Source organism: Phodopus roborovskii, unplaced genomic scaffold (assembly GCF_943737965.1).
Source record: "Phodopus roborovskii unplaced genomic scaffold, PHOROB, whole genome shotgun sequence".
Lineage (NCBI taxonomy): Eukaryota > Metazoa > Chordata > Mammalia > Rodentia > Cricetidae > Phodopus > Phodopus roborovskii.
In genome coordinates this window covers 2631538-2659247 of record NW_026126646.1, presented here as the reverse complement: position 1 = coordinate 2659247, position 27710 = coordinate 2631538, and the positions used below count along the sequence as shown (strand labels likewise).

Here is a 27710-nt window from a genome sequence, read left to right as displayed (position 1 = left end):
GCTGCAGAGGAATCTGCTGCTGTCAGTCGGTCATCCAAGCACTGGGTGGAAGGCAGAGAGAGGGGTGTTCTTTCACAGTGGAAGCAAGCCAGGGCTTGAGCCAGGATCCTTGAAATGTGGTCCAGACTAGCATTCCCTGCATCCCCTGAGAACGTGTTAGAAATGCAACCGCTGGGCCTCACCCAGACCTGTGGGGTCAGAAGCTCTAGGAGCAAAGTCCAGCAGGCTCTTACACCCTCCTAAAGTGAGATCCGCTGGTGTCGGAGGCCGTTTTCCATGGAGATAGTAAGATTGGTGTCTCCTTGGTCCCCACGGTGTATTGGCTTCAGGACATCACAAAGATACAAGGATCTGAGACTGTTCAGTCCCTTAGAGGAAGTGTTTGCATAGAGCCTATACTCACCTTCCCAGGCATGTTACCATCTCACGTATATTTCCCATGTGTAATTCAAGATAAATGCTGTGCCGGTAATTGTGCTGTGTCAGGGAGTGGTAACAAGGAATCCGTGCGCGTTCAGTGTGAATGGTTTGGTGGGCTGGACAGCAGTGGCTCAGAAACACACGGCAAGACCTTATCACTAGGCACAGCCCAAGCATTTTGTTGCCTTTTGGTTCTTCTCTGACAGGGTCTCACTGTGTAGCCCTGGCTGGCCTGGAACTTGCTGTGTAGACCAGGCTGGCCTTGAACGCCCAGAGATGTGCATGACTCAGTCTCCTCAGTTCTAGGATTAAAGGCATGAACTGCCTTGCCCAGCCCTCGGGCATTTTAAATCCTGAAACAGTGTGTTGATAAATTACCCAGGCTGGTTTTGAACTCTTGCTCTCTTGCCTCATCCTCCTAGGTTGCTGTGATACCGGGCCTGGGCTTTCTGTTTTGTTGTATGTGTGTACACGCAAGTGCTTCAGCATGGAAGCCAGAGGTTGGCATTGGGTATCATCCTCCCCAACTCTCCATCTTTCTCCGTCACTCAGACTATGAGCCTGGCAGATTCAGCTGGACCATATTACCCCAGAGATCCCATCTCTACCTTTCAAGTGCTGGGATTACAGACCAGTTACCGTATCTGCTCCAACCTCATATGGTTGGTTACTGGAAATCTCACGTTCACATTACATGCTTGCATGGCAAGTGCTTTATGGGCCGAGCCATCTCCCCAGTCCCCTCCACCTTTATTAAAGAATATTTCCCATCTTTCAAATGAGCCCGTGGATGCAGAGGATGTACATACAGAGGCAGCTCTGTCTGAGACTGGCTGATTTATGTCTATGTTTATTTGCCTCATGATTCAGAGGCCAGGAATCTTCATGTAGTGCTCCTCGGAGAGGCTTGTTAACATGGAAGCCTTCAGTGCATAGCAACTGGACAGCCCTGTTCCTAGAGATCAGCAGCCAGTGTGGTGTGTGTAGTGTTTGTCAGGAGAGTGTCTGTGGTGCCTGGGCATGGGAGGAGGGAGGAGTAGGTGACCACTGCAGCTGTGCCCCACAGGGTGGGTGTGACCAGGTCTCGGGGCATTCAGTGTCTCTGTGACTTTGTCTCGTGGCGGGTGACATCCTGGCTGCTGGGTTCACAGTGCCTGGGAAAGTGCAGGAATGTGAAGGAGCAGCTGGGTCTGTGGAGTTTTAGCATTAATCCCATCACTTCAGTGAGGTGAGTTAGCCTCATGCAGATCCAGAGGTGAATGGAGGTCAGGCTGAGCACTGCACTGTGGGGAGGAAGCAGGAGCCTCTGCAGCGCCCAGAGGATGGAGACCCAAGGGCGGAGTTCTGTCTTTAGCTGGCTTCTGGTGGAGGGACCTGTTTCCTGTGGTGTTGAGGTTCCTGGGAAGAGGTGTGGGATCTGCTCAAGGCCCCCCTGGTCATTCCGTCCCCTGTCTTCACCCTGAGGTTTTCCTGCATGAAGCTCTAGTGAAATCCTCCAAGATGGCCGTATCCACCTGTGCGTGTGAAATTGGAGCCTAATCAGAGTGTCTCACCTGAGTGAGTGGCATTGTTTCAGCCAATGGTGTTTGTGGGGACAGTGTCGGAACTTGTACAGAGGTTTCAGCTTTGTAAAGTAAAAGGCGTTTAGTGGCAGGTTGGTATTTAAAATTTCCAGGAAAGCGTCTTTCCGGGCACTTCAAACCTGTGCTTCTGTTGTTCTATAATGTTTCCTCCCTGGGGACTTTGAGGGGCCGGAGAGGGGAGGCATTGTTGTGTGTCCCTGTCTGTCAAGGGAAGTAGCGAACGATGTCTGCCTGTGCGCAGGGACTTGAAGTGGTACTGTCCTTCATTCCTGTTTGTGTGAGCACTGCCCCGCTCACCACCCTGGAGTCGCTGGTGGGGTAACAGGGAGCACTGGCAGATCTACCCTTTCCAAGCTGCGCTTTTTTCCCATCACTGAGATGCGGTGCTCTGAACAGAGCTGTCTGTGCCTTTCTCCCTTTGGGGAGAGAGGTGCTGTAGCAGTCTTCAGCCAGGTCCTGAAGGCCACACTTCATCCTCAGAAGCTGATGGCGAGCATACTCTACTAGGGCATAGTATGTTGTGAGCGTGGACTCGTATGCACTGATGCGATTCCCACTGAAGAGGCGAGGCTTGGAGGTGCAGCAGGCGGGTCCTACTGTGCAGTTAGTGAGCCTACAGCACCGCAGGGCTCTGAGCAGCCCGCCTCCCCCTCCCGTTTGCCCTGTCTTCTCCGAGAATGCCTTGTGTCATGCCTTTGCACTTACTCCTTCGTGCCTGTGTGGAGCATCTTCTCCTGGTTCTGTGCCCGCCCACTATTCCTCGCCATACTCTATAGCTGCCTCGTGTTTCACATTCAAGTGGCCTCTGGCAGAAAGAGACCCTTTCTGCCCTCCCCACTGCTGGGCCCCTGGCACAAAGTCTGTGGCATTAATGTAGGCGCTGATGACCTTAAAATTGTTTGGGCTCCTCTTACTCCTGTGACGTATCCTGATTCTTTCTGCACGTGTGCTTGCATGCACACAGGTAGGGTGCAGACGTGCTCAGCAGTGTAGAATCATGCCTTCTGAATTACAATCCCGGCTCTCGAGGTGATGGCCTGCCTCCTTTCTCACTAACTCACCATACCCACTTCCTATGCCTGCCCTGGGTGCGGAGGGGGTGTCTGTCGGATCTCCTCAAGGTGGGGAATTCCACTAAGAAATAGAGAAGCAAGAACCCAAAAGTGAGATTTTTTTGACACAAAGGGATTTTTCTGGTGCTTCCTCTGGGGACCGAGGGCTGCTGTAAATGTTACGTTCTGGTGTGCAAAGACAGCCTGTGTGCTGTGCTGGGGAAACCAGTCTGCTGTAGCCCCTCCTTTGACAGTTACTGACAGGCTTTTGGACGCCAGACCTGCAAGCTGGCATAGGCCACAGGTCAAATGTTTTTCATCTAGAATGCAGCCTCACTCCTGCTCTGCCCTAGATAACCAGTTCAGGATGTCCATCCTGGAGCGGCTGGAGCAGATGGAGAGGAGGATGGCGGAGATGACAGGCTCCCAGCAGCACAAGCAGACGGGCAGCGGAGGCGGCAGCGGAGGCGGCAGCGGGAGCGGCGCTGGAGGGGGCCAGGCCCAGGTAGGCCCTGCCCTTGGCAGTTTCTGTTTGCTTAGTGTTTCATTCACGCACGAGGCACCCGGTCCCAGTTCCCCTGCTGCTGCTGCTGCCATTCAGAGATTGGAATAGAATGTCCAGGGGCCTGCTTCGTGGTACCCGTGCTCAGTCTGCAGTGTGGAAGACACCCTGGTGCAGGGCTCTGGTCATCACCCCAGGTTTTTGCTATCCTTCCTGCTCTCAGATGCCACTGTGTTCCCTGGCAGTGGAAGGAACAGCCAGGAGCTGATGCATGTGTGCTGGAACTCTGAACTAAACCGGTCTTTCTACTTCATATTTGGTGTTGTCTTATCACTATCTTAGGAAATACAGATTGCAAGTAATTCCGCAGTTCTTAAGCCTTTTCTAGCCCCCAGAAGGTGAACTCAGAAACGGCTCCTGGAATATTATTCAATAAGAAACGGCATCCCATTAGGCCATTTTCTCATCTTTCACGCATACCTTTCCTTTCCCTTTTAAATTTGATTTTCTTCATTTGCATTAGTGTATGTGTAAGTGACAGTCTCATGGAGGGCAGGGGCAACTTTCTCCTCACACCCTGTCTCCAGGGGTTGAATCGGGCTGTCAGAACTGATGGCTGATGGTGAACACCTCTAGCTCCTGAGCCATCAGCATCCACCAGCCTCACATGTATTGTTTTCATATGCAGCACCGAGAATTTATCATATGACCAAGTACTACTTTAAAACTATTGTTCTTGACGCTTCTCTGGACATCCGTCTAGGAGCTTTATCTTGAGAAAGTCTAAGGATAAACTACTTAAGACTCCCAAGATTCAGCCTGGTCTAGAGAGCTAGTTCCAGGACAGGCTCTAAAGCAATACAGAGAAACCCGGTCTCCAAAACAAAACAAACAAACAAAGACTCCCGAGATTGAGATCGAGGACTGGATGCTGCTTCTTGTCTTCACTACCAATTTCTTTCCTGAAAGCCTCCTCAGGGAGCCCCTTCCTGCCCTTCAATGTGAGGGATAGTCTCTCTTTGCAGAGTTCTCTTTCTCCTCCCATACCTCTCTTTGTTTTTGAGATGGGGGGGGTCTCACCATGTAGCCCTGGCTGGTCTGGAACTTATGTGTAGACCATGATAGCCTCAAATTCATAGAGATTTGCCTCCTCTGCCTCTAAGTGTCAGGATCAAAGTTGTGGTCATCCCCATGTCCAGCAGAATTTTTTTTTAATTTATATATTATGTACACAGTGTTCTGCCTGCAAAGAGGGCACCAGATCTCATTACAGATGGTTGTGGGCCATCATGTGGTTGCTGGGAATTGAACTCAGGACCCCTGGAGGAGCAGCCAGTCTCTTAACCACTGAGCCATCTCTCCAGTCCCCTAGAATTTCTTTTTAAGTACATTTTGTTTGTTTGTTTGTTTGTTTGTTTGTTGGGAAACCTTGTAAATATGAAGCACTGCAATATTTTAATTTACTTCTATGTGCATGGGTGTTTGCCTGTGTGTATGTATATGCACCATGTGCGTGCAATACCTGAAGAGACCAGATGAGGGCATCAGATCCCCTTGGAGCTGGACTTAGAGATGGTTGTGAGCCACCACATGGGTCTGGTAAGTGAACCCTGGTCCTGTGCAAAAGCAGCCAGTGCTTTTAACTGCTGAGCCATCCCTCCAGCACCAGTGTTTCCCGTATTAATAATAGATGAAAGCAAAGCGTAGTATCTCTGCCCACACTAATCTCAGATTTTCTTCTAACTTCTGTCTTACATGTGGTGAAACTATTATTAAGGCTGGCCTAGGATCTTCCTGCCTCTGCCTCCCAAGTACTGGGATTGATGGCCACACCACTACAAAGATAGCTTTCATTTTCACCTGATACTGCTAAGTTTTATAAGCCGAGTAATCTTTGTGGAATTGATCTGAGGACCAGATAGGACGTTCCCATGAAAGTCTTTTCACACACCAACACTGCATAAAGGAGGCAGTATATCATATTTCAAGCTCAGCCGTATGGCAGCTGGCCCTCTTTGATCCAGTATCAAGTACAGCTACTATGGGATATGCTTGCTGATTTAAATTGTGTCTCCAGTAGATGGTGGTATCTACTACATAATGACAGAGACGGGGCTGTTTGTGTTTAATTGGAAACGTTCCCTGTTTATTCACTGGTTGATGATGCTCATGTCTCCGTACAGTAGTCTGTTTGGCATATATAGAACAGCCTTTCTGCTTGGGTCAAGGTCAGTGTGCTGTGTGTTGGACGACCCAACCATCTTCTCTGTGATGTTTTGACAACTCTAGTTGTGAATGACATTGCATCCATAAGCTGCCTTTATAATTTTTGGAAACATGTTTTCCATATTTAAAAATAAGAGTGATGAAGAGCAATGTTATTGTTGTACTAATTGGATTATGTGGAATTTATTGCCAGAAAAAAAAAATGCTTTTCCAGTAAGACCAGAGAAGGAAATTAGGCTAGACGTGCCACTGGGTTGAGTGTGCCTTGAACACAGGACTGTAGTGGTTATGGTTACCAGCCTTGATTTGTATCCCTCTTACGTGTGGCCAACGTTGATGAACCATCTCCTGTGGGCCCATCACCCATATGATTAGTAACCCTTCAGCTCATGTCTGCCATGCTCTCCCAAGTATCCCTTTTCACTTTGTAAAGACTTTTTTTAAAAAACTGAAGGCTGGGGAGATGGCTCGGTGGTTATAGGAGCCTGGCTGCCCTGCAGAGGATGTGAGTTCACATCTCAGCACCCACAGGGCCGCGCACAGCAGCAGTAGCTAGTTCTAGCCCTCTGTAGACACCTGGCGCGCACACAGTACTTGCAGGCAGGACACTCAAACACTTAACATTTCTTTTTTTTTTTTTTAAAAAAATGATGTTTTTGGATAGTCCTAAGCATTGTTTTAAAAGGAAAAGGCACACTGAAGTGACTTAACTCGGCTTCTGAAGAAGCAAGAATCAATTGTCGGCGTGAGACATATCTGTGTGTCACAGTCACTATAACTGTTACAGTGGCGGGAGTCCGTGAACCCCAGCTGCACCGAAGCGGAGTCCGTGAACCCCAGCTGCACCGAAGCGGAGTCCGTGAACCCCAGCTGCACAGAACCGCTGCTCCCTTGTTACCTATTCTTTTTTTACTTCTGTGTCTTAGTTTAAACCAAATTCTTTTAAAAATTTAAAAGTTTCAGTAAAATAGAAGTTAAAATGTGTGTATGTATACACACATATATCTAATTCATTATTGCCCATATGAAGTTACAGATTTTAAGATCATAATATAATTTCCTTATTTCCATCCTATGAAGTTAGTTTTTAGATCATGATATAATTAGTTTATTTCCCTGCTCCTTCCTCCCTCCATAGTCTCCCAATATCCCTGCATATTCTCTTTCAAATTCATGGCCTCTTTTCATTAATTGTAGTTACTTATATACATGTACATACATCATAAACACATATATATGTATATTCCTAAATATAACCTGCTCAGTTTATGGGGCTGACCACTTACCCAATTAGTGTGTACTTCCCTGGGGAGGATTGCGTCTCCCTCTCTCAGCGTCCCTTAGTTGTCTGAATTCTTTGTGTAGGGTTGAGGCCTTTGGCATGTCTATTATATTTCTTTTTTAAAAAAAGTTTTTTTATTAGAGCCTAGCAAGATGGCTGAGCAGGTGAGACCTCACACTGGTCTTAGAGTTCCCAGCGCACTTGTCAACCTCGCCGCCTTCTAGCCACGCTAGGCACACAGCTGAACTCATGCACACATTCATAATTTAAACTGGTGTCTGCGTCTTACTGTGTGGGTCGCAGGGATCACACCCTGACCATCAGGCTTAGCAGCAGGTGCCTTTCCCCTCAGCCATCTTGCTAGCTCTTTCTCTATTTCTTAGCATTTCTTTGTTTTCACAGTTAACATGTTTTCTGCGCACTGCAGATTGTCATCCATGTCTCTGGCGTGGTGGAGGGCCTGTGGCCTTGGGTGTTAACATGCACTTTCTCATGACACAGTGTGCATCGGGTGCCGGGACCCTAGGGAGCTGCTTCGAGAGTCGTGTGGTTGTTGTCTGTGAGAAGATGATGAGCCGAGCCTGCTGGGCCAAATCCAAGCATTTGATCCATTCAAAGACTTTCCGTGGGATGACCCTCTTACACCTGGCCGCTGCCCAGGGCTACGCCACCCTCATCCAGACCCTCATCAAATGGCGGTAAGGCCAGGTGCAAAGGACTCGGCCATTTTCACTTCTCAGTTTCCTGGGCTTTCCCACTGGGGGGAAGGAAACCAATCATTCAGTGCATGTCATAGCCCGGGAGCCGGGGCTTTTTCCCAGGACGGCTCCCAAGTGATCCTTGCTGTCGTATGCCCTAGACTACTGAGTGAGATATGAGATGCTTGACTTTGTTTTCTTTGGGCTTCTGTCGAGTGGAGAGTGCAAGCTACCCCTCAAGTCCAGAATCCGGCTTCTTCACACCAGCAAGGCTGGGTGCCCAGTTTGCCTTCATTTTCATGGGCTCCGTGTTACCTTGTTGTTTCCTTTTCTTGTGGGCTAACCTGTGGTAACTCCACGTTATCCCTGCAGCACAAAGCATGCAGACAGCATTGATCTGGAACTGGAAGTCGACCCCCTGAATGTGGACCACTTCTCCTGTACTCCTCTGGTAAGGAAGAGGCTTGTTATCTGGGTGTGGTGGCGCACACCTTTAATCCCAGCACTTGGGAGGCAAAGGCAGGCAGATCTCTGTGAGTTCAAGGCCAGCCTGGTCTACAGAGCAGAATGAGTTCCAGGACAGGCTCCACAGCTCCACAGAGAAATCCAGTCTCAAAAAAAGAAAAGAAGAGAAGTGCAAAACAGGGTACGATGGTGGTTAGCTTTTGGGGAGGAAGCAGGAGGTTCAGAAGTTCAAGGTTATCCCTGGCTACAAAGTGACTTAAGGCCAACCTGGGCTGTATAAGACCCTTGGTGAAAAAAAAAAAAAAAGACAAAGATAAATTCCAAACTGATTTAGCAGAGTGAATTTATAAACTCTGCTAACTATCGGACATGCACACCGTTGTGTTACTGGAATTGGGCATCTGTTAGAGATAATTGTCAGGGCCCCACTGAGATTACCGACGAAGGCCTGTGTGCCTGCTGCTATCAGCAGCAAAGGTGGCATCTGTTTTCCGCCTCCTGTGAGCTCCTTGTTCTGACTGGTGACTTTTCAGATGTGGGCCTGTGCCCTGGGGCACCTGGAAGCTGCAGTGGTGTTGTACAAATGGGACCGCCGGGCCATCTCCATCCCAGACTCCCTGGGAAGGCTGCCTTTGGGAATTGCCAGGTCGAGGGGCCATGTGAAATTAGCAGAGTGTCTGGAGCACCTGCAAAGGGACGAGCAGGCCCAGCTGGGACAGACCCCCAGGATCCACTGTGCCCCGAGTGAAGAGCCAAGTGCAGACAGCTGGATGGCCCAATGGCACAGGGAGGCCATGAGCTCTCCAGAAATACCCAAAGGAGTCACCGTCATTGCAAGCACCAATCCAGGTACAAATTCACAAGCGTTTCCTCTCGAAACTTGCCAGCTTCCCCATCGGCTTTCTGCATCTTCCCTTAGAAGAGTCCGTAGGACACCCACATACATTTAAGGGTTGGAGGCAGGGGGGTGGGGTTCCATGGTGTTTCTGATTTTCCTTTGAAAATAGCTAGTGCCCTCCCAGTATGGAAAGCCTGTCTGTACGGAAACACGCCCCTGTGGAGGAGGGTTACCTAAGTGCTTCAGTGCCACTGGGGAATATCGACAGCTCAGGAACATGTCTTGCGCTCCAGCTTCGCACTTCTTACCTCTCAGGCATAACATGTTGGTTCTTTAGGGTTCCTGCTTTCGGTCGCCTGTCCTGACTGTCCTTTCTACTGTACTTTTCAGATCTGAGAAGACCTCGGTCTGAACCCTCTAATTACTACAGCAGTGAGAGCCACAAAGATTGTCCAGCTCCCAAAAAGCATAAATTGAACCCCGAGTCCTTCCAGGCAAGGCAGGAGAAACTGCTTTGCCCTGCACTGAGCCTGGAGCAGCCAAATGCCAGGAAGCAGAGCCCTAGTTCTAAGCAGTCTTCCCCTGAGACAATCAGCCCCAGTGAAGGAGTGAGGGACTACAGCCGGGAAGCCTCCCCTCCCACTCCAGAGTCCGCAGCATTCCAAGCCTCTGCACCTCAGCCTGTAGTACAGTGGAGTTCCAAAGATCTTTACATTGGTGTGTCTACAGTGCAGGTGACTGGAAATCCGAAGGGGACCAGTGTAGTAAAGGACGCGGCACCTCCACAGGTGCGTCCCAGGGAACCAATGAGTGTCCTGATGATGGCTAACCGAGAGGTGGTGAATACAGAGATGGGGGCCTACCGGGATAGTGCAGAGAGCGAGGAATGCCCCCAGCCCATGGATGATATTCAGGTAAGACTAACCGGGTAAGCTGCCGAAGCTGGAACCTCACTGTGGCTGTGAACGTTACGGTTCACTTCTGAAAGTCATGTAATTCTTACGCCCCCAGACCCCTGGTGCCATCCCTGCCCCCACCCAGGAAGGGTTTGCAGTCTGCTCTTGCTCAGGGAAGGTTGAGTATCTGCTTCCCTCGGGCCACATTCTCCTTCTGTGACTAGGGCACCGGGAATAGGACCCGATTGCAGGCCCTTAACAAAACCTTCCTCTTGGTACCAGCCCTTTCAGAACTCAACTTAAGCCCCTCTGATATGTCTCCTGCTCCCTTGCATCCAGGATGACAGCTCCACTGTTCTCAGTACTGGTTATAATAGAGTCAGGGCCCTAAAAATAGCCAGCAGGGAAGCCTGCAGACAGGCTTTGGATTATCTGAAGCCATTGTGAAGGACATCTGTGGCTGGAGGCTCACATGGCATGTGGTGAGATGCCCTTGTAGTGAATGTAGGAAGCAGAGTCCTGAGGGTACTAAACTCTACACTAAGTGAGGCGTCACAGGGGCAGTCGAAAGGGAAACCAGAGACCTGGGATGGACTGACTCTTTCCAGATTCTTGTTGCTACAGCCTGAAACGAAAGGAGAAGGCAGGGGTACCCATGCCTAAGGAGTGATGCTGGGCAGGGAGGGTGGTTTCCCTGCCAGCAGGTGCACAAAAGGAACCGCCGAGTCGTTTCTGAGCATTGCACCCTGGGGGAGCTGCCTGGCCCCCCGTATTCCGTGAAGGGTGAGAAGCAGGCATGCTTATACATGCTTATGCATGCTTATTGCCAGTATACCCCCTTCTCCCGGGATGGGAGACCCCACCACTGATTTACCAACAGCCATGTAGCCAGGAGGATGCTTGCCAAGTTAAATCACACAATGTTGTTTTGGCTTCCCACATATTAAGCAAACTCTGTCCACTGAGCACAGTCCTCAGCCCCTTTAAACTTTATCTCCAGACATGGCCTCATTAAGTTCCCTGGGCCGGCATCAAAATGGCAGTACTCCGGTCTCTGCCTCCCACGTAGCTGGGGCTACATGTTTGTCCCACCGTGCCCAGCCTAGGTCAAATAATGTAGATAAAGGCTGGAAATTTTTTTCTGTAAAGAGCCAGATGAATAAATATTTCTTAGGCTTTGTGGCTCATACAGAAACTGTTCTAGCTGTTGGATCTGCCGTAAGAGGACAAAAGTAACCGTGGACAAAGGGATGCCTGTAGCTGCAGTCTGACAAAGCTCTAACTACACAAACAGGTAGCTGGCTCTGTTCTGCCTGGTACAGTTTGCCCAGTCCTTGGTGTGGACGATTTCTGCTGGGGCCTGTATTGGTTATTTTTCTGCTTTGCATAATGGAACCGGCTGAAGGGAGGGAGGGCTTATATCTGGTTCCGCTGTGAGGTCTGATCCACTGTGGCAGGGAAGGCTTGGCAGCAGGGGTGAGGTCACTGCTCAGCAGTGTAGCACAGTCAGGAAGCCGAGCTGGTTGCTGGTGCCCCTTGCTTTCTGCTTCTTCAGCCTGTGGCCCAGCCTGGGGGATGATGCCGCCCACCTGTGGCCCAGCCTGGGGGATGATGCCACCCGTGCAGGGTGGATTTTCTCTCCTGAATTAAACCTTTCTGGAGACAATCATAGTTGCTCAATGAAGTGAACTTGAACAATTACTTTAAGCAGACATTTAAAATAGTTTTGGGTTTTGTTTGTTTGTTTTGTTTTTAGAGGTCTGGTGTTTAGATTGTAAAGCCCACGTTAGGCATCTTTAGGCAGCTGTTGGCTGGTCAGAAAGGTCTTAGGTTAGCCTTCCTTCTCAGCTCCCAGTGACCCTCTGAGTCATTCACCCGCATCTGATTTCAGTCTCAGAATTGTGCTTGTCTGGAAACTTCGTTGAATTGGGGTTGCTGTGACCAAAAATAACTAACCCAGGACCAGATAAGGAGTTTGTGGTCATAAGAGGGTACGGCAGGGACCCACCGCACACACGCAACCAGAAGTGCAGCTCTGCCTTCCCAGGCCTGTGGTTAACAGTGTGTACCTTAGCTTCTTCTCGAAGTGCTGTGATGAAATACTCTGACCAAGTAACTTAAGGGAGCTGGGTTTATTTTAGTTCAAGACAGTCCGTTGAGCTGGAAGTTGGGGCAGCAGGAACCTAGAGCAGCAGTCCCCTTACATTCCACAGCCAAGACACAGAGCAGTGAAGGCCTCAACACTCCCATCCCCAGACGGCTCCACAAGCTGGGGAGCCCGTGTGCAACGCACAGTCCCTTAGCGCAGAGACCGGCCTTTCCGCCTCGCACACTTCCTGTCAGAACACTCGTTTTCCGAGGCCAGAGGATCCGGTGGAAACATAAGCTGTTGCATTTTGACTACCATTTTTAAGAGGTGTGCACAGAATTTTGAAAAGAGGAGACCATATCTCCATTCATAAGTGTAGGTCTTTCAGAGAACCTTAGTCTGGCTCCCTGTACCCATTCTGGGTGGCTGACAGCTCCAGCTCCTGCGTTTTGAGCACTTGCTCTCACATGTGTACACACAGGCACACACATGAACACTCACACACAGTTAAAAATAAAAATAAGGCAGGTGGTGGTGGCACACATTTTTTAATCCCAGTACTTGTACTTGGGAAGCAGAGGCAGGTGGATCTCTGAGTTCGAGGCCAGCCTGGTCTGTAGAGTGAGTTCCAGGACAGCCAGGGCTACACAAATCCTATCTCAAAAAAAAAAAAAAAAAAAATATATATATATATATATATATATATATATATATATATATATACACACACACACATACATATATGTATACAGATATATATATGTATGTGTGTGTATGTGTATTTAGGGCTGACAAAACAGCGCAGCAAGTAAAGGTGCTTTCTTTCCCTCAAGCCTGATAACATGATGTGCCTGTGGTCTCCAGGACCACATGGTAGAAGGCACATAAATAGTAATATTTTTGAAATAAGATGAAGATTTACCTGGAAACGCCTCCCTCCCTCCCAGGTATGAGGTCCCTAACTGGTTCATGCTGCTCAGAGTAGACAGTGGGCCCAAGACAGAAGCTCTGTAAGGTGTGAGGCCAAACTATTAGGATTAGGAGGTGATCAGGGCTCAGGTGCGTCACAGCGACTTAAGCTACCTGAGTGCGCTGGACTGAGGTGTAACTGGCTGTCTTCCCGCACTCCCCTGCCCCGCCTCCGTTTTCCTTTACGAGGAAGGGTGGCAGTGAAACGGGTTTGGAGGTTTCTTTCTAAGCTCAGTGTGCTGTGGTCTCTGGTTGCAGGTGAACATGATGACCTTGGCGGAGCACATTATTGAGGCCACACCGGACCGAATCAAGCAGGAGAACTTCGTGCCCATGGAGTCCTCGGCCCTGGAAAGGACAGATCCCGCCACCATCAGTACGATGAGCTGGCTGGCCAGTTACTTAGCTGATGCCGACCGTCTGCCCAGTGCTGCCCACATCAGGTTAGGAAGACCTGGGGTCAGGGACTCTCTGCCCAGGGTAAAGTCCTGGCTTTAACCGGAGGCCAGGTGTAAAGAGAAGACTTCCCCAAGGAGGGCGCATGGCCTCAGGCCACTTCCAAACCCCGGCTCTGCCATCTCTCTCTCTGTCACGTCCTCCCCATGCCAGTGGCACGTGCGTGCGTGCGTCTGGGGATGTGCCCTTCTTCTGGTGAAGTTTCCTAGAGGCAAGCTGTTGTCCTTATTGGCCTTTGTATTTAGCACGGTGCTAAACTGATGGTAGGTGTTCAGTAGGAACTTAACTGAGGTGCAGCATGTTGAGTGTGGTGAGCAACCCATAAGCAGAATGAAGGCAGCTGACCTGCCCAGGCTGGCTTCAGGTAGATCCTGTCTTGCTTGTCTCATCCATTTCTGGGCAGTGGACAGCATAAGCGCTGTTAACCATCTTGTCTTTTTCTTTTTGCTTCAGGACTGCGTACACTGAGCCCCTAACTCCTTCTTCTAGTGCCAGCTTGAGCCCGGCAGGGTCCCCTGTCAGTGAAGCAGCTTTTGAGAAGCCCAGCCTTCCCTCGGCAGCAGACTGGTCAGAATTTTTGAGCGCGTCCACCAGCGAGAAGGTAGAGAGCGAGCTCGCTCAGCTCACACTGTCAGACCATGAGCAGAGAGAACTCTATGAAGCCGCCAGGCTTGTCCAGACAGCTTTCCGGAAATACAAGGTAAAACAGGGGTGTCTGTGTCCCGGTCCCCTTTTCCCTGTGGTTTGTGGTTTGATAAAATGTTTATTGGAAGACTTTACGTTATGTTGTAGTATTATCATAACTTTCAGGAGTTTTAGTCAAATAAAATCAGTGGGATGGCTGTCATTACCTTATTGTTGATAAGTTGACACCTCAGCCACAAAGGATTTATGGCCTAAATCATAAGTCAGGCTCTGAGGACTGTGGGCTGCCCCTGAGCCCCTGGGAACTCAGGGACAAAACTTTTGCGTGTGCTTTTTACCAGGGTGTGGGAGCTAGGGGGGACTTGTCTCCTGCACACTCCTAAAGGAATCTGACCGTTCTGCCTGAAGGTGTTCAGGGAAACAGTTGGATTATTAGGAAAGACGGCCCAGAGCCTGGAAGATGAGTGTCACAATACCTGATTTGTTAAAAGCAAAACCTTTTAAATGCACATTTTTAGGCCTCCTAACGTCCAAATATTATTTGATTTTTTTTTTAAAGGAAAAACAGTTGGAGATTTATTCTGCAAATTCATTTTTCTTAATTCATAGTTATCCTTGTCAGGTGGGTCGGTCTTATTTCTTGGAAAGTAGCATCACATGAGTAACAGTTCCAAGTGTGTGTGATAGTTCCTACACATGAGTAATGGCTCCTATGTTGTGTGTAACAGTTCTTGCACTAGTTCACTGCGATCTCCTCACTCTGCCTTTCAGGGCAGACCCTTGCGGGAACAGCAGGAAGTGGCCGCTGCCGTCATTCAGCGCTGCTACAGAAAGTACAAACAGGTAACCCTCAGCTGTGAGCTAAGAGGAGAGGGCACCTGTTCACAAAGCCCAGAGAAGACGCTGCTGTGTAGTCAGGCTAAAAGGCAAACATCCGACTCTTGATAGCTAAGGCCTGACTTGAACTGCCTTGATTAAGAACCAGAGGGAAAGAAAAAAGCATCCTGCCACTAAGCTTTAGTTAGCAGAGGCATGGATGTCAGCGGCCTGTCTCACAGAGATCATACTGCCGGGGCAGTTGTGGGCTAGCGGAATTGCATCCAAGGGCAGGATATGCTGGTCACCAGGCGCACCGAAGCCTCAGAGCTACTCCAAGCAGTTTCATTTCCATTCACAAAGGAAGAAAGCAGGCTCAGAGAAATTAAGCAAATGTTAGCGTTTATAGATGTTAATGTGATTATAAAATACTGAAACTTTCCTTACTGAGTTTAGACTAGTTTCCATGTTAAAAATTCGGTTATTAGCCAGGCACTGATGGCAAAAGCCTTTAGTCCCAGCACTTGGGAGGCAGAGGCAGGCTGATCTCTGTGAGTTCAAGGCCAGCCTGGTTTACAGAGCGAGTACCAGGACAGTCAGGGCTGTATAGAGAAACCCTGTCTCAAAACAAAACAAACGAACAAAAAAATCAGGAAAAAAAAAAAATTCAGTTATTTTACTGGGAACAATGGCTCCAGGCTGTAATTCCAGCATTCAGTTCAAGGCCAGCCTGGACTCACTGTTAGACACACACACACACACACACACACACACACACACACACACACACACACACACTGTTCTGTAAAAGAGTTTCGAATGCCTTATTTTATTGGGCTTTGGGTAAGCTTTACATTCTACGTATAGGGCATTGAGATGTATAATACTATAATAATTGCAGAGAAATCTGGGGTCCTGTACTCTCCTTGAGACCTAGGGTTTTGGTTTCTGATGTGAATTGCTGTTTTTGTTCTTTTGGTTTTCAAGCCTCTCCTGTTAACTTTTACCAGTAGGCAGGGAAGCAAGGACTCCAGCTCTGGCCAGTTGAGTCCAAGATCCCAGACCCTGAAGGTTTATTGTGCAAACGCTGACACCACAGTCAGTCCCAGTGTCTCTTAGATCAGCGAACGGGCTTCATGTTAGCACTAGATTAGATCACACAGAATCAAGGGTTCCAGTCTGTGATGACAACAGGTACTTATTTTTAAAGAGAAAGAAAAGTCCCTGCTGAGTAAATGTTGTCTTCAGCTAGGAAGATGGAAGCCATTATCTTTGGAAATGGTGGCAGCTGTAAGATTGCTATTTTTTGGAAGATGGAAGGCATTAATATAGCCAGGCTGCCTTTTTTGTTGGTTTTCGTTTTGGTTGGGAGTTGTACTGATTTGGGGGTTTTTTGGTTGGTTTCCTATATTCAGTAATCTAACGTTAATCTTGTATTTTCTGTTTCTCCCCCAAGCTGACATGGATAGCCTTGAAGGTAATGATACACCAAGTCCTCGCACAAACCATTCCACCAGAGTCTCAGACCACACCCATCTCCAGCTGCAAGGAGGGCCATTCAGTCACCAAACACATTCCCCTTTGCCAGGCCACCCAGCCATGCCACATCTATCCTTGGGGACCTGTGGCTTTGCTAGCGGACTGGGCTCAGACATTTTATGGCCAAGCCAGTGACTTTGAACCTAGAGAATATGAAGCAGATACCTTATTTCCATGATGGGATTCACAGTGGCTCCAGGGACCAGGACATGCCCTGTTCAGCCACAATGGCAAGACCTACAAAAGCTCCATAGGATGCAATATTCTTACCTTAAAGGACTTGGGTGGGTGGGAATGCACTAAAGCAGGCCAGGAGAGACCAGAGAGGTTTGCTTTTTGAACATTCTGAGAAGTCAGTTTTCCTTCCCTTGTGTTACAGCACAGCTAGAGATGCAGTTAGGCGTGGAGGGTGGGGTTCTGAGTAGTCTGTCCCCTTACAATAGGAAGTTGCCTTCTTCACGTGACCTCTGCACTGCATTACAAACTTCCACCTAGCACAGTGTTGAGCTTTGCGTGCATAGGGACTGATTCAGAACCGAGCCTGCCTCCTGGGCCTTTCCCTCTCTGCCCTGTGGCTGTGGAGCAGGTTGGGTTCGGGGCCTCTGACATTGGCTCCTAAGCAGTCCCCTTCTCTGGCAGCCTTCCAGGCTTCATTACATGGCCACTGTGTCCGATGAAGTTTAATCTCTTGCAGGGTGAAATGGCTTAAAGGTGTCAGCGTTTCATGATAACCCTTGTATTTGGGACCTTGTAGCTCCAACAGAAATTTGTGACATGGAGCAAATTAGTTGAAGAGGCGCTGAGGTGGTGCTGTAGGAGTGGGTGCAGGAGACGCAGTAAGGGTTAAAGTGTTTCAAAGGTGGATAGTAAATTCTTACCTTAAAACAGCTTAAAATGTTGCATTTCGATGCTTTGGGGCTCAATTATCTTTAGGTAGCTAGAAATCCTCAGGAGGTAAAGTGTGTGTACATTGTTGCTGTCTGAGGATGGAAGTGCATGTTGCCTGCAGGCTGTCTGGGAGAATGGATGAAAGGTTGCTGTTGCATTCTTGTGGTCAGCCCTATCAAAGATGAGGGGAGGGAGGAGGGGCTCCTACCTCCTGAGCTCAGAGGCCTTCCGGCTCCCTTGGTTACTACCCTGTCCCTCTGTGTCCCCTGCAGTATGCACTTTACAAAAAGATGACCCAGGCGGCCATTCTCATCCAGAGCAAGTTCCGAAGTTATTATGAGCAGAAACGGTTCCAGCAGAGCCGGCGAGCTGCAGTGCTCATCCAGAACTTCTACCGGAGTTACAAGAAATGTGGCAGGAGGCGGCCGGCTCGAAGGACAGCAGTCATTGTACAGCAGAAGCTCAGGTGGGTCACAGGCCTGTGGGGTTCAGGGCCTGAGGCATGGCATGGCCCCAGCTACTCTGGGTGTGGTGGCTCTGTCTAGCAATGCCAGTCTTGTTGGTCTCTGTCTGAGGTCCTTTCTGTAACTGCCACATGTTGTTACTTGAATGTCACTGGCTAACGGGTACAGCTTAATATTTGTCAGGGTCATAACGTGTACTTTTGAAGAGGTGTTGTTATTCTGCAGTGTTCTGAACTCCCTGATTACTGAGAAAGAGAACATAGGGCTTGGTGATTCCATTTTGGAGAGTAGCAGGCTAAAGATTAAAAACAGAAAATAGCCCAAAGAGAGTATTAAGCTCAGACTCAAACTCCTAAACTGAGGAGGTCTGCCTAATGCTGGGAGGCCTACCCACAAAAACCAAAAGCCAAAACCTGGAAAAGACCCCTGAATATTGTGGTGAATACCTGTACTCTCAAAACTCTAGAGGCTGAGTCAGGGATCATGAGTTAGAGGCTGACCCTGTCTTAAGCCTCCCTATCCATCATCACATAAACTGTTCAAGGTAGCTCATGCCTGTAGTGCCAGCACTTGGGAGATGAAGGTAGGAGAATCAGAAAGCTTCTACATTGTGGCTTTGCCAACTTGAGGTACGTGAGACCCTGGGTCAAACAAGTAAAGAAAACAAAGGCTTGGGACCGTGTCCCCAAGCCAGTCTCAGCGCTGTGGGGGCAGCGTGTGCTTTGCAGTTGGATTTGTGACACAATGACACAAACCATTTAACTGTAAGTCTCCCACTGTGGTTCAGCTCAGTCCTCAGTGTCTGCACTGGGAGCTTTATGGGACCTTTCTTGTGACAATAATATCCGGCTTTTTTAGGAGCAGTTTGCTGACCAAAAAACAGGACCAGGCTGCTCGGAAAATAATGAGGTTTCTACGCCGCTGTCGTCACAGGTACACCAAGCCCTTATGTGTCATTGTGCTCACTAGTGATAATGAAACGGCCCTGACCTTCCTAACTGTTTGCTGGCTCTGTGTAATGCTGATAACCTCCAGCAAACATGGGGTAAACACTCCAGGTCATAACAGGATGTTGAACTAATTCTAGGCACTGCCACTGGGCTGCAATGATTTGAGAAAGGGTGTGTCTGACCATGGAGACTCAAAACTGTTTTCTGTTTTGATTTGGGCATTTGTGTAATTTTCTTGGACTGGCTCTTAGTTCAGATTTTCTCTTTAACGTATTTATACACCAGTTCGAATTATGGTCTCCACTGTGTGTTTACTCTGCCACTAGACATCAAGGAAGGAGGGGAAAAAAAAAAAAAAAAAAAAAAAAAACACCTTAAACATCATCTAGGTTTTCACATGTGGAATTTCCACTTAGCTGTTGGTGCCCTCTGCTGGATATGTGGAAGATAGCATTCCCATTCAATTTACCAGTCTGATTTGGTCCAAGGTGAGAGTGGGGAGCACAGAGGAAGGCTATAGCATCTTCTCATGGAGCCGTGCTAGAGGAATCTCTCCTCAGATGTGAGCTTTCCTGGGGAAGACTTAGATTTCTGGGGGCTGGAGTGGAGAGTCTTGCTTTCTTGCTGTAGGTCGAGTCTGGAGTCTGTAACAGCGGCTGTTAGAGCTGCTCTGAGTCTCTCATCGTGTGAATGTGTTGTCTCCCTGGGGTTGAGAGCAGCAGACTTGAGCTGGCTCTCTGCTGTCTACGCTTTCTCCTGGTTTAACCATCCCCAAAGCCTTCCATTCAGTTCCCTCAGCAGACCTCCCACTTCAGGTGTCTTACTCTCAGAGCCATTTACGCTGCTGGTATTTGAAAGTATTTTGCCTCTTAGACTTAAAGTTTAACTGGGAACTTATGCTCTTACTTAAGTCAACACAGACACAAATCTGTGTGACCACAGAAAGAAACGTATAAAACCTTCAAGAGTGGGCCTTAGGGTGCTAGGCATTCTCTAGATGGACATAGGACATCGGGCATGCTCTCTGGATGCTCTCTTCATGCCTTGGACCAAGGTCTTCCCCACTTCCAACACCGCCATCCTCCCCTGCTCCCGCCCCAAAAGCTAGTGCGTGAGACACCAGTGTGAATGAGCTGACTGAGGACGTCCTGGCAGGGAGAGGGTGCTACAGTACAGGGAATGCCTGTACACAGGGAATGCCTGTACACAGGGAATGCCTGTACACAGGGAATGCCTGTACACAGGGAATGCCTGTACACAGGGAATGCCTGTACACAGGGAATGCCTGTACACAGGGAATGCCTGTACACGATGAAAGTGATTCTGCACATCTTCCCAAAGCCAGTCTCTGCCTCTGTTGCTCCACCATGGCTTCAGTTGTGCACTTACGACCTGGTAAAATGGCTGAGTTTCTCCAGTTTGTAAAATACCTTGGACCCCTACATTCTTTTCCGTATGTGTATGGCCCCTTCTTCCCTTATTTTGCCTGTAGAGTGAGAGCCCCCAGGAGACTGTCCAGCACAGACCCTGGTAGACTTAGCCCCTTTGGTGTGGAATCGCCACTCTACTTCATGAGACTGGCCCATCCAGCCCCTGGCGTTGCTCTTAAGGCAATTTCCGACAAACTAGAACATTCTAAGATTAAACTGTGCTGCTTTCTCAACTGTGTTGCTTCTCGAGTCCAAATGTCTACGAGAAATGCAGTGTAAGCAAAGCCACCTAAAACCCTTCACTGACTTCCCAGTGTGAGTGCCTTTTGAGGGTGCGCTCTGTATCTGTAGTGTGTGGGTTGAAAAAGTAAGATACTTAAAATACAACTGCATGAAAGACTGCTTCCTAACGTAGGCTGGACAGAGGAATCCTATTCCTAAAGTGAATCTATGAGAGGGGTTTGCTGGAGACCTCACTGTCTGAGTTTACATTTTAACCAGTGAGGAGGCGAGGTCTGCTCTGAAGAGAGCGTCAGGCTTGCGGCTCTGCCTGCTCAGTTTGCTCTTTGGTTGGCCCTCTGTGGTTCAGGTGATACAGAAATGTGCAAGCCAGTGGCAGGAGCCTTTGCATATTGACTGTGAAGTATTACTCACTTTCCATGTTTGTGTGTTTATTTAACATATTTCATTAAGGAGCCTGACGAAGTCTGGACCTCTCTCCTAGGGTTATTTTAACTTGTGTTTTCCCTTGTCCCCTTGGATGTGTGCAACCCGTTTGGTTCATTTAGCATTACTTTCAGAAGCAACACTGTCATGTTTACTGACTGTTAGAAGCATTATAGTATGTATTAAATAGAAAACTTCAAAATATCCTCTCAACAAGGTAGGTAGACAGTGGCCTCAGAAATCAACAAGCGTCCCATTTCTCTGTCGTGTGACCCCAATGGTTTTAAAAATGAGTTGATGGGTTCCCTTCCTGCTCATTTCACGTCCCCTGCCATCTCCCTTCTCTCCCTTCCCCACGAAAGAAAGCACTTGGTAGTCTCTTTGGTTGACATAAAGCTGTTGGTAAGATCTCTGCTGTGACCCTCACATGCTAATGGCTCTCTGGTGTTGTTTTACTGTCTGAAGCCCCCTGGTGGACCATAGGCTGTACAAAAGGGTGAGTTTAGCTGCCTGCTAGCCAGTTTCTCCTTACCTTCCATTTTCAATATTTTGCTTTTTGCTTGCTTGCATGGGGCTGCAGCGTAGGTTTGCCAGTAAGTTTCACATCCATTCTGAATGAAAAATAAAATGAAAATACAAACTAACCCTGACTACTAACACTGCCGTTCTTTGCAACAGGAAAGCAGTCACAGTAGAGGTTCCTATGCATGAGGAGGTGTGAGGGAGGGACCTTCTGAGGCTACTGCCCAGCATGCTCAGACCAGGTGGGATGCCTCACACACACGCGCACACACACACACACACACACACACACACACGCACACACACACTCGCGCGCGCATGCAAACACACACGCACGCGAGCGCACACGGCTGTATGACAGGGAAAACTCAGCAAGTGGTTTTGTAATTACAGTAGTTGGCCACATCAGATTTTCTCAATTTTTGTATTGTTAACATTTCTTAGGAAGTACTAGGCTTTAAAAAAAAAAAAAACAAAAAACAAAAACAAAAAACTTATTTACAGCCGGGAGGTGGTGGCGCACGCCTTTAATTCCAGCACTTGGGAGGCAGAGGCAGGTGAATCACTGTGAGTTTGAGACCACCCTGGTCTCCAGAGCTAGTTCCAGACAGGCTCTAAAGCTACACAGAGAAACCCTATCTTGAAAAAAAAAATTTTTTTTTTCAGGTACTACTTCCCTGTCACCCTGCCCCTAGAGTTTTAGAGTTTCAGTTTTTAAATCACTCTTCCCTTGTGCTGTGAGGAAAGTCAGGACACAAAGCTGCCCCTTCAGAACCTGCTTAGGGCAATTAAGCATACAACAGGGCATGCTAGGTGTGCAACACTGAATTGTAAATCTTAATAAGAACATGTGAAGTATCTTGAGCCTAGAGATTCCATGTTGCATTTGGAAGTAGCTGTTCTAAAAGCATTTGTATTTCGAAGATGTCTTGGCTAAATAGTCAGTAGACACTACCAGTGTTCCCAAGGTCTGAGAATAAGATCCCAGTTTGTAGATGTGCACAGGGTCATCAATCTGTAAGTACTGTAAGGCAATGTCAGAAACCTTTGGAAAAGCTCACCAGCACTGGGCTGGAACTGGGCAGCTTTTTCATATGTAACACTGGAGAGGAAGTTCGTTCAGTATTGCATGGAGGTTACCTCTGCCAGCCTCTACAGGCTGCTGCCATGCCAACTTGATGATATGACAGCGATTTTTTTTTTTTTGTAAGTTTTTCCTGAGTAGTGACTTGTGTAGAACACTTGTGACTGCTTTAAAATCAGGAATAAACCAAACCAACCTTGAATAGCTGCTGAAGGAGGAACTTGGGAACGAAACCAGAAACACAGCTCTGCTGGTAACTTCAGCTGTTTCCACTCCCTGATGTTAGGCAGCTGAAAGAGCATTCAGGTCCCATGAGGTGGGGCTCTCCGAGACGTCTGTGCCTGAAGTCACCCACTTCTTGTCACTGGAAACAGCAACAAACCCGCCACAGAACAGGTGCATGTCCTAGCACTCGGTTAACTCAGTGGTAGTGTCTTGCATGTTAAATGCGGTCCGTAGCGCCTGCTGGAGGGAACTGACATTTTATGAGAAGTGGTTGCTTTCGCACTTTTGAAGCTTGTTAGTGTCTGGTATGTCAATGATGATCGTTGTCAAGAGCACATTTTCTAAAGGCGATTTCACTGCCAGCCAGAGTCCCTACTCTAATTTCTCCAGTGCCTGCTGCATTCTGCCATGAACTCTAAGACTCGCACTCATGCATGGGAAGCTGGACTTTCATAACATCCCTCATGCCTCACGCAGTCAGCAGGGAGCTTGAGAGAGAGGAGCCAAGAGGGCTTGAGGTTCCCTCTGGGATGGGACATTTATGCATTCTTTATGTAGAGGAATGACTCGTCTTTGGCTTTATGAGGTTGCCAGTGAGGTCTCCTCTCCCTCTCTCTTCCTCAAGAACTTGCAGTGGCACCCCACCCCCAACCCCCTTTCTAGTCCCCAAGTTGAACTTCTCCTTGGGAGCTGAGCATTCCCTCAGTCTAGTCCTGGGATGGCATGTCAAAGAGAACATGCTTACTTTGTTAGTTTGTAAAGTACAGAAAGCCACTTAGAGGGTTGGTTACATGTTAAAACTTCAATTAAAATGAACAGTTACATTTTGTGATGCAGTGTGAAACATGCTGTTGACCAAACTCCTGGGTCCACAGCAGAAGGACCTCCACAAAGGTAGGCGTCACCATCAGCAGGTTCAGGATACTGCAGTCTCATCCCAGCGGCAGGGTATCCCAGATGTAAGGTGACCCAAAATTACCACTGTGTCTTTCCATTTTCACCTCTGGAGGGCTGGGAAAGGACACCAATACTCTTCTAGTGCAGGCTTAGCTCCTGACTTAACGGTAGCTGAAAATGGAGTTAGCAATGTCTGGTAAGCCCGTGGAAAGGTTTTTGGCTTGGGGCTTCGGTTTCTTTCTTTTTTCTCTCAAACACATTAGTTTTCTGTCAAGGTTTAAGAAATTTTCTGAAGGTGTATAAGGGAAGTACCATTTTCCATGTGGACTTCCGGTAGGTCTCATGCAGTGGTACCCAGCAGGACCACTGAGATACACGGTAAGGAATTGAGATACAATTGGCCGAAAAATGCATGAGAACACAAAGCAGTCTCTTTCCAGATACAAAGTGGTTTTGCCCTACTGTCTGAAGGACAGTCCTTTTGTGTCCCTCATAAATGAGAGAGGCCGTACTCCATATTTCTCAGACAGGTGTCCCCTCTCTCCTTATGGAGTAACAAGGATGGCTTCAGAAAGCATACAGTTAAGGAGGGTCCTTGTGATCGTCTGTGCTGTTTAAATAACCTGTATTTGGAGATTACTGCTCCCGATGGGTGCAGCTCTCCTTCATTAGAGGAAGAAGAGAGAGCACGTTCAATCACACATGATCAAGCCACAGGTTTCCCCTGTTTGAGAACTGGGTTTCAAACCCTTCACTGTATTTTTGCAGCAAGTTGTCACCAGGTTCTGAATGTTACAAATCAGCATTTGCTTTGCTGTATCCTTTTGTCCATGGGACCGTTCTCTGAACCCACCTGAAGGGGTACTGTTGTAGAAAGGTCAACAGTTGGTCAAGGGCCAACAGATGTGCTAGCTACAGCAGTAGTTGAACATAGCGTGAGGGTTAGATTCCAGGTGGCCCAATGCCTCCAAGAAGTCAGGAATGAATGTGGAATGTGTCATGAAGGGTGTGTCATGAATCTCAAAGTAATTTTGTCTCACTTGCCTCTTTTAGGAAATGAATATTTTTGGAACACAGTGGTGTGTGTTAAATTGCAGACAACATGCTCTCTGTCATTCTTATTGGGCTTCTCTTTTTTATTTTGCAACCCAAATGAAATTTCTGGAATATGGCAAGATCTCTCTTTTCCTAACCCCCCCCCCACAAGTTGTTGAAGCCCCCAAGAGCAACAGGTAACTAACCGGAAGCAGCATCTGGCTGCTCAGTGGATCTCTGCAGGCCAGCACTGCAAGGCTCTGAGTCACGAAGCATCCCTCTGGCTGAGCGTCACCCAGTAGCTGTAATGAAGCGGCTTTGCCTGGCGCTTTGCCCATGGAGCCATTGTTCACTAGAGTCCCTGAAGCAGGCCTGTTTCATTTATTCATGAATTCTCATTGGACATCTGACGGAGGCAACCCTGTGGGCTTCTGCTGGCATTCAGGGCTGTTGCTTATACATCTCTCAAGTCCATTCTGACGCAACTTTCTTTTTGTTTTTGGTTGAGATTGTCATGGTATCTCAGTGTCAATTATTTACAGCCTAGAGTGCTGGAGAAGATCCTGGGATTGTCTGGTAATGTTAATATTTGAATGATCACAATTCAAAGATTTGATGTCCTGACTCCTGTACCTCCCAGCTAGTCAGCTACCTTCCAAATTACTGATAGGAAAGTCAGAAATATGGTCCCAGAGCTGGTGAGGTGGCTCAGTGGTTAAGAACACTTGCTGTTCATGCAGAAGACGGAAGTTGGGTTCTGTAGTTCCAGCTCCAGGGGAGAGCATCTATACTTTGTGCGTATGCCCTCACATAGATACACACACATATGCATGATTAAAAATAGAAAGAAATGTGGTCCTTGTAGCTCTCCTTGGAGGAAACCATAGATTTTGCACTCGGGAAGCAGAAACAGGCAGATCTCTGTAAGTTCGAGGCCAGCCTGGTTTACAGAGTGAGTTCCAGGACAGGCTCCAAAGCTACAGAGAAACCCTGTCTTAAAAAACCAAAATAATAATAATAACACATAGCTCCTGTCCTGTATTTGTCTGTACTATGTCATGGGAAACTAGTTTGGCTGTCTTCTGTGTAATGGGATTCAGAAACAAGTAAAATTCATTCATACGTACGTACATACATACATACATACATACATACATACATACATACCCATGCACCCACCCACCCAGGGCATTTCTAGGCTCACTTCGTTCTTAGTCCTACATGAGCCTCATATTTGTAATTCTTTAAGAAAACCCAAACCTCAGCTGCTGTGAAATATAAAAAGGTTATTTGTGTGCCTGTGCTTTTAAGTTGTGTAGGTGGTAACCACAAGTACAGTATTTTCAAGTAGGAATCCAGCTTCCAAAATTCAGGTCTATGTTTGCCAAGTTCTTGTACCGAAACATGTCTGTAGCACAGGAGATACCAAGCAAAACAGTTCAGACAATTTATTTTGGTTTGAGTAAAACAAAAATGAATTACTGTTTTCACTGAATTTTTTAGTTCCCATCATATGAACACATTTATAAGGCGAAGCTGTAGCAGATGCATAGAAAAATATCTTAGGAACCTTTTAGGGCCAGTGTGATGGCTCGGTGGGTAACGGTGCTTGCTGCACTAACTGGTGCCCAGTCCTCAGAATCTATGATGGAGGGAGAAAGTGGACTCTGGAGAGCTGTTCCCTGGGGGGAGGGGGGTACCTACGTCCGTGCACACACAGACATTTTAAAGAAATGTCTTAAAGAATGCCAAACAGGCATGATGCTTAATATAGAAGCACAAATCTATTGTAGCTGACAGAGACCACATGAGCAAGGAGGAAGGCAGAGACAGATGATGTTTAGACTTCATTTGTCTTTCTTGTTGATAAAGCTTTAGTGATTATCTGTGTCTGTGGCTGATAAGGCAACATAGATTTTTTTTTTTTTTTAAATATCATTGAAATACTGACTTGAAATTTGTTTCTTAGAATTTGTTGAAAAATTCTAGTACTTCAGAAATCATCCCTAATAATTCAATTTATAGATATAACCTTTCTTTGGAGGCAATATAGCTTGAATACATGATTTTATCTGCCTGGTATTTGATTTCAAGGAAAATGTAGACAGCTAGTCCATCCCCATTATCTGTTCAAGTGCCATGAAGCCCCTTTGTGATGTCAGTAGGACAGATAGCACAGGTCTGTTTCCTGCTGTCTTGGGTGAATTGGTGTCAACAGGGCATCTCATTGCAGGCTGTCTTCTGGGATTACGGGCATATTCTTTATGCATGTTTTGGGGTTCCAGGGTTATGTTACACCAGGCGCATTTTGTATGAGGGTGTTTCCTCATAACATTGTAATTAAATTCAATACAGTGCTTCATGGAGGATGGTATCTTAGAGAAAACAGTCATCGACTTCCTCCAAAGTATGGTATTTCTCCAATTTTATTTTTCCTATTAAAGTCTTTTGGAAAATACAATATAGTAGGGATTAAACAAACAAACAAACAGAAACAACCTGTCTGTTAGAGGCAGTGGAGTGCGACAGAAAGGCTTAGAAGTCAAACAGACGGGGGTTCAAGCTGCTGCTCCGCCAGTTATCAGCTACAGGAGTCTTGCCTTCCTCATTTATAAGTTAGAGGGTGGTTTTCTTTTAATGACTGCATAAAGTCACAGGTACTCAGTAACTTTGAAAGCTTTTGGAATATGGTTAGTCCCACTCCCTTATCTCTAGTTCATCCCTTAACAGACTTATTTAAAGGAAAGTTCTATGGCATCCCAATCCTTTGATGTGGTGGTGTGGTGACTCTGTGATGAAATTAATTTATCTAAAAATTGGAATATTCTTATTTTTCCTATATAGATTTTCTGTGTGGACATAGCCCCTCTTTAGTAGTTCATGAGAACACCATTAATTCATAATTAATTCAGCATTAATTTAAACCTTTGTGAAAACTTTATTGATGTTTTAATTAGTTATGAAAGAAGTAGGTGGCAGATACAGGGGGTGACTTCAGAAACCCAATGTGACCAGTTTAACTAGATGGATAGTGCTAACTTACGCCACCCTGATCAAGTGGCTATAGATTCTT

At 47.4% G+C, this 27710-nt stretch overlaps 1 protein-coding gene across 1 annotated transcript in view; it reads left to right on the top strand.

Moving 5' to 3' along the window:
- Window positions 1-27710, top strand: part of Camta1 (calmodulin binding transcription activator 1) — an 804682-nt gene that overhangs the window by 774679 nt on the left and 2293 nt on the right. Inside the window, exons 12-22 of the mRNA XM_051173965.1 lie at window positions 3409-3560; window positions 7567-7763; window positions 8136-8214; window positions 8762-9077; window positions 9457-9980; window positions 13279-13463; window positions 13930-14176; window positions 14893-14964; window positions 16394-16414; window positions 17637-17830; window positions 18687-18761. Coding sequence (XP_051029922.1) covers window positions 3409-3560; window positions 7567-7763; window positions 8136-8214; window positions 8762-9077; window positions 9457-9980; window positions 13279-13463; window positions 13930-14176; window positions 14893-14964; window positions 16394-16414; window positions 17637-17830; window positions 18687-18761 — 2062 coding nt within the window. The remainder of the gene's footprint in view (window positions 1-3408; window positions 3561-7566; window positions 7764-8135; window positions 8215-8761; window positions 9078-9456; window positions 9981-13278; window positions 13464-13929; window positions 14177-14892; window positions 14965-16393; window positions 16415-17636; window positions 17831-18686; window positions 18762-27710) is intronic.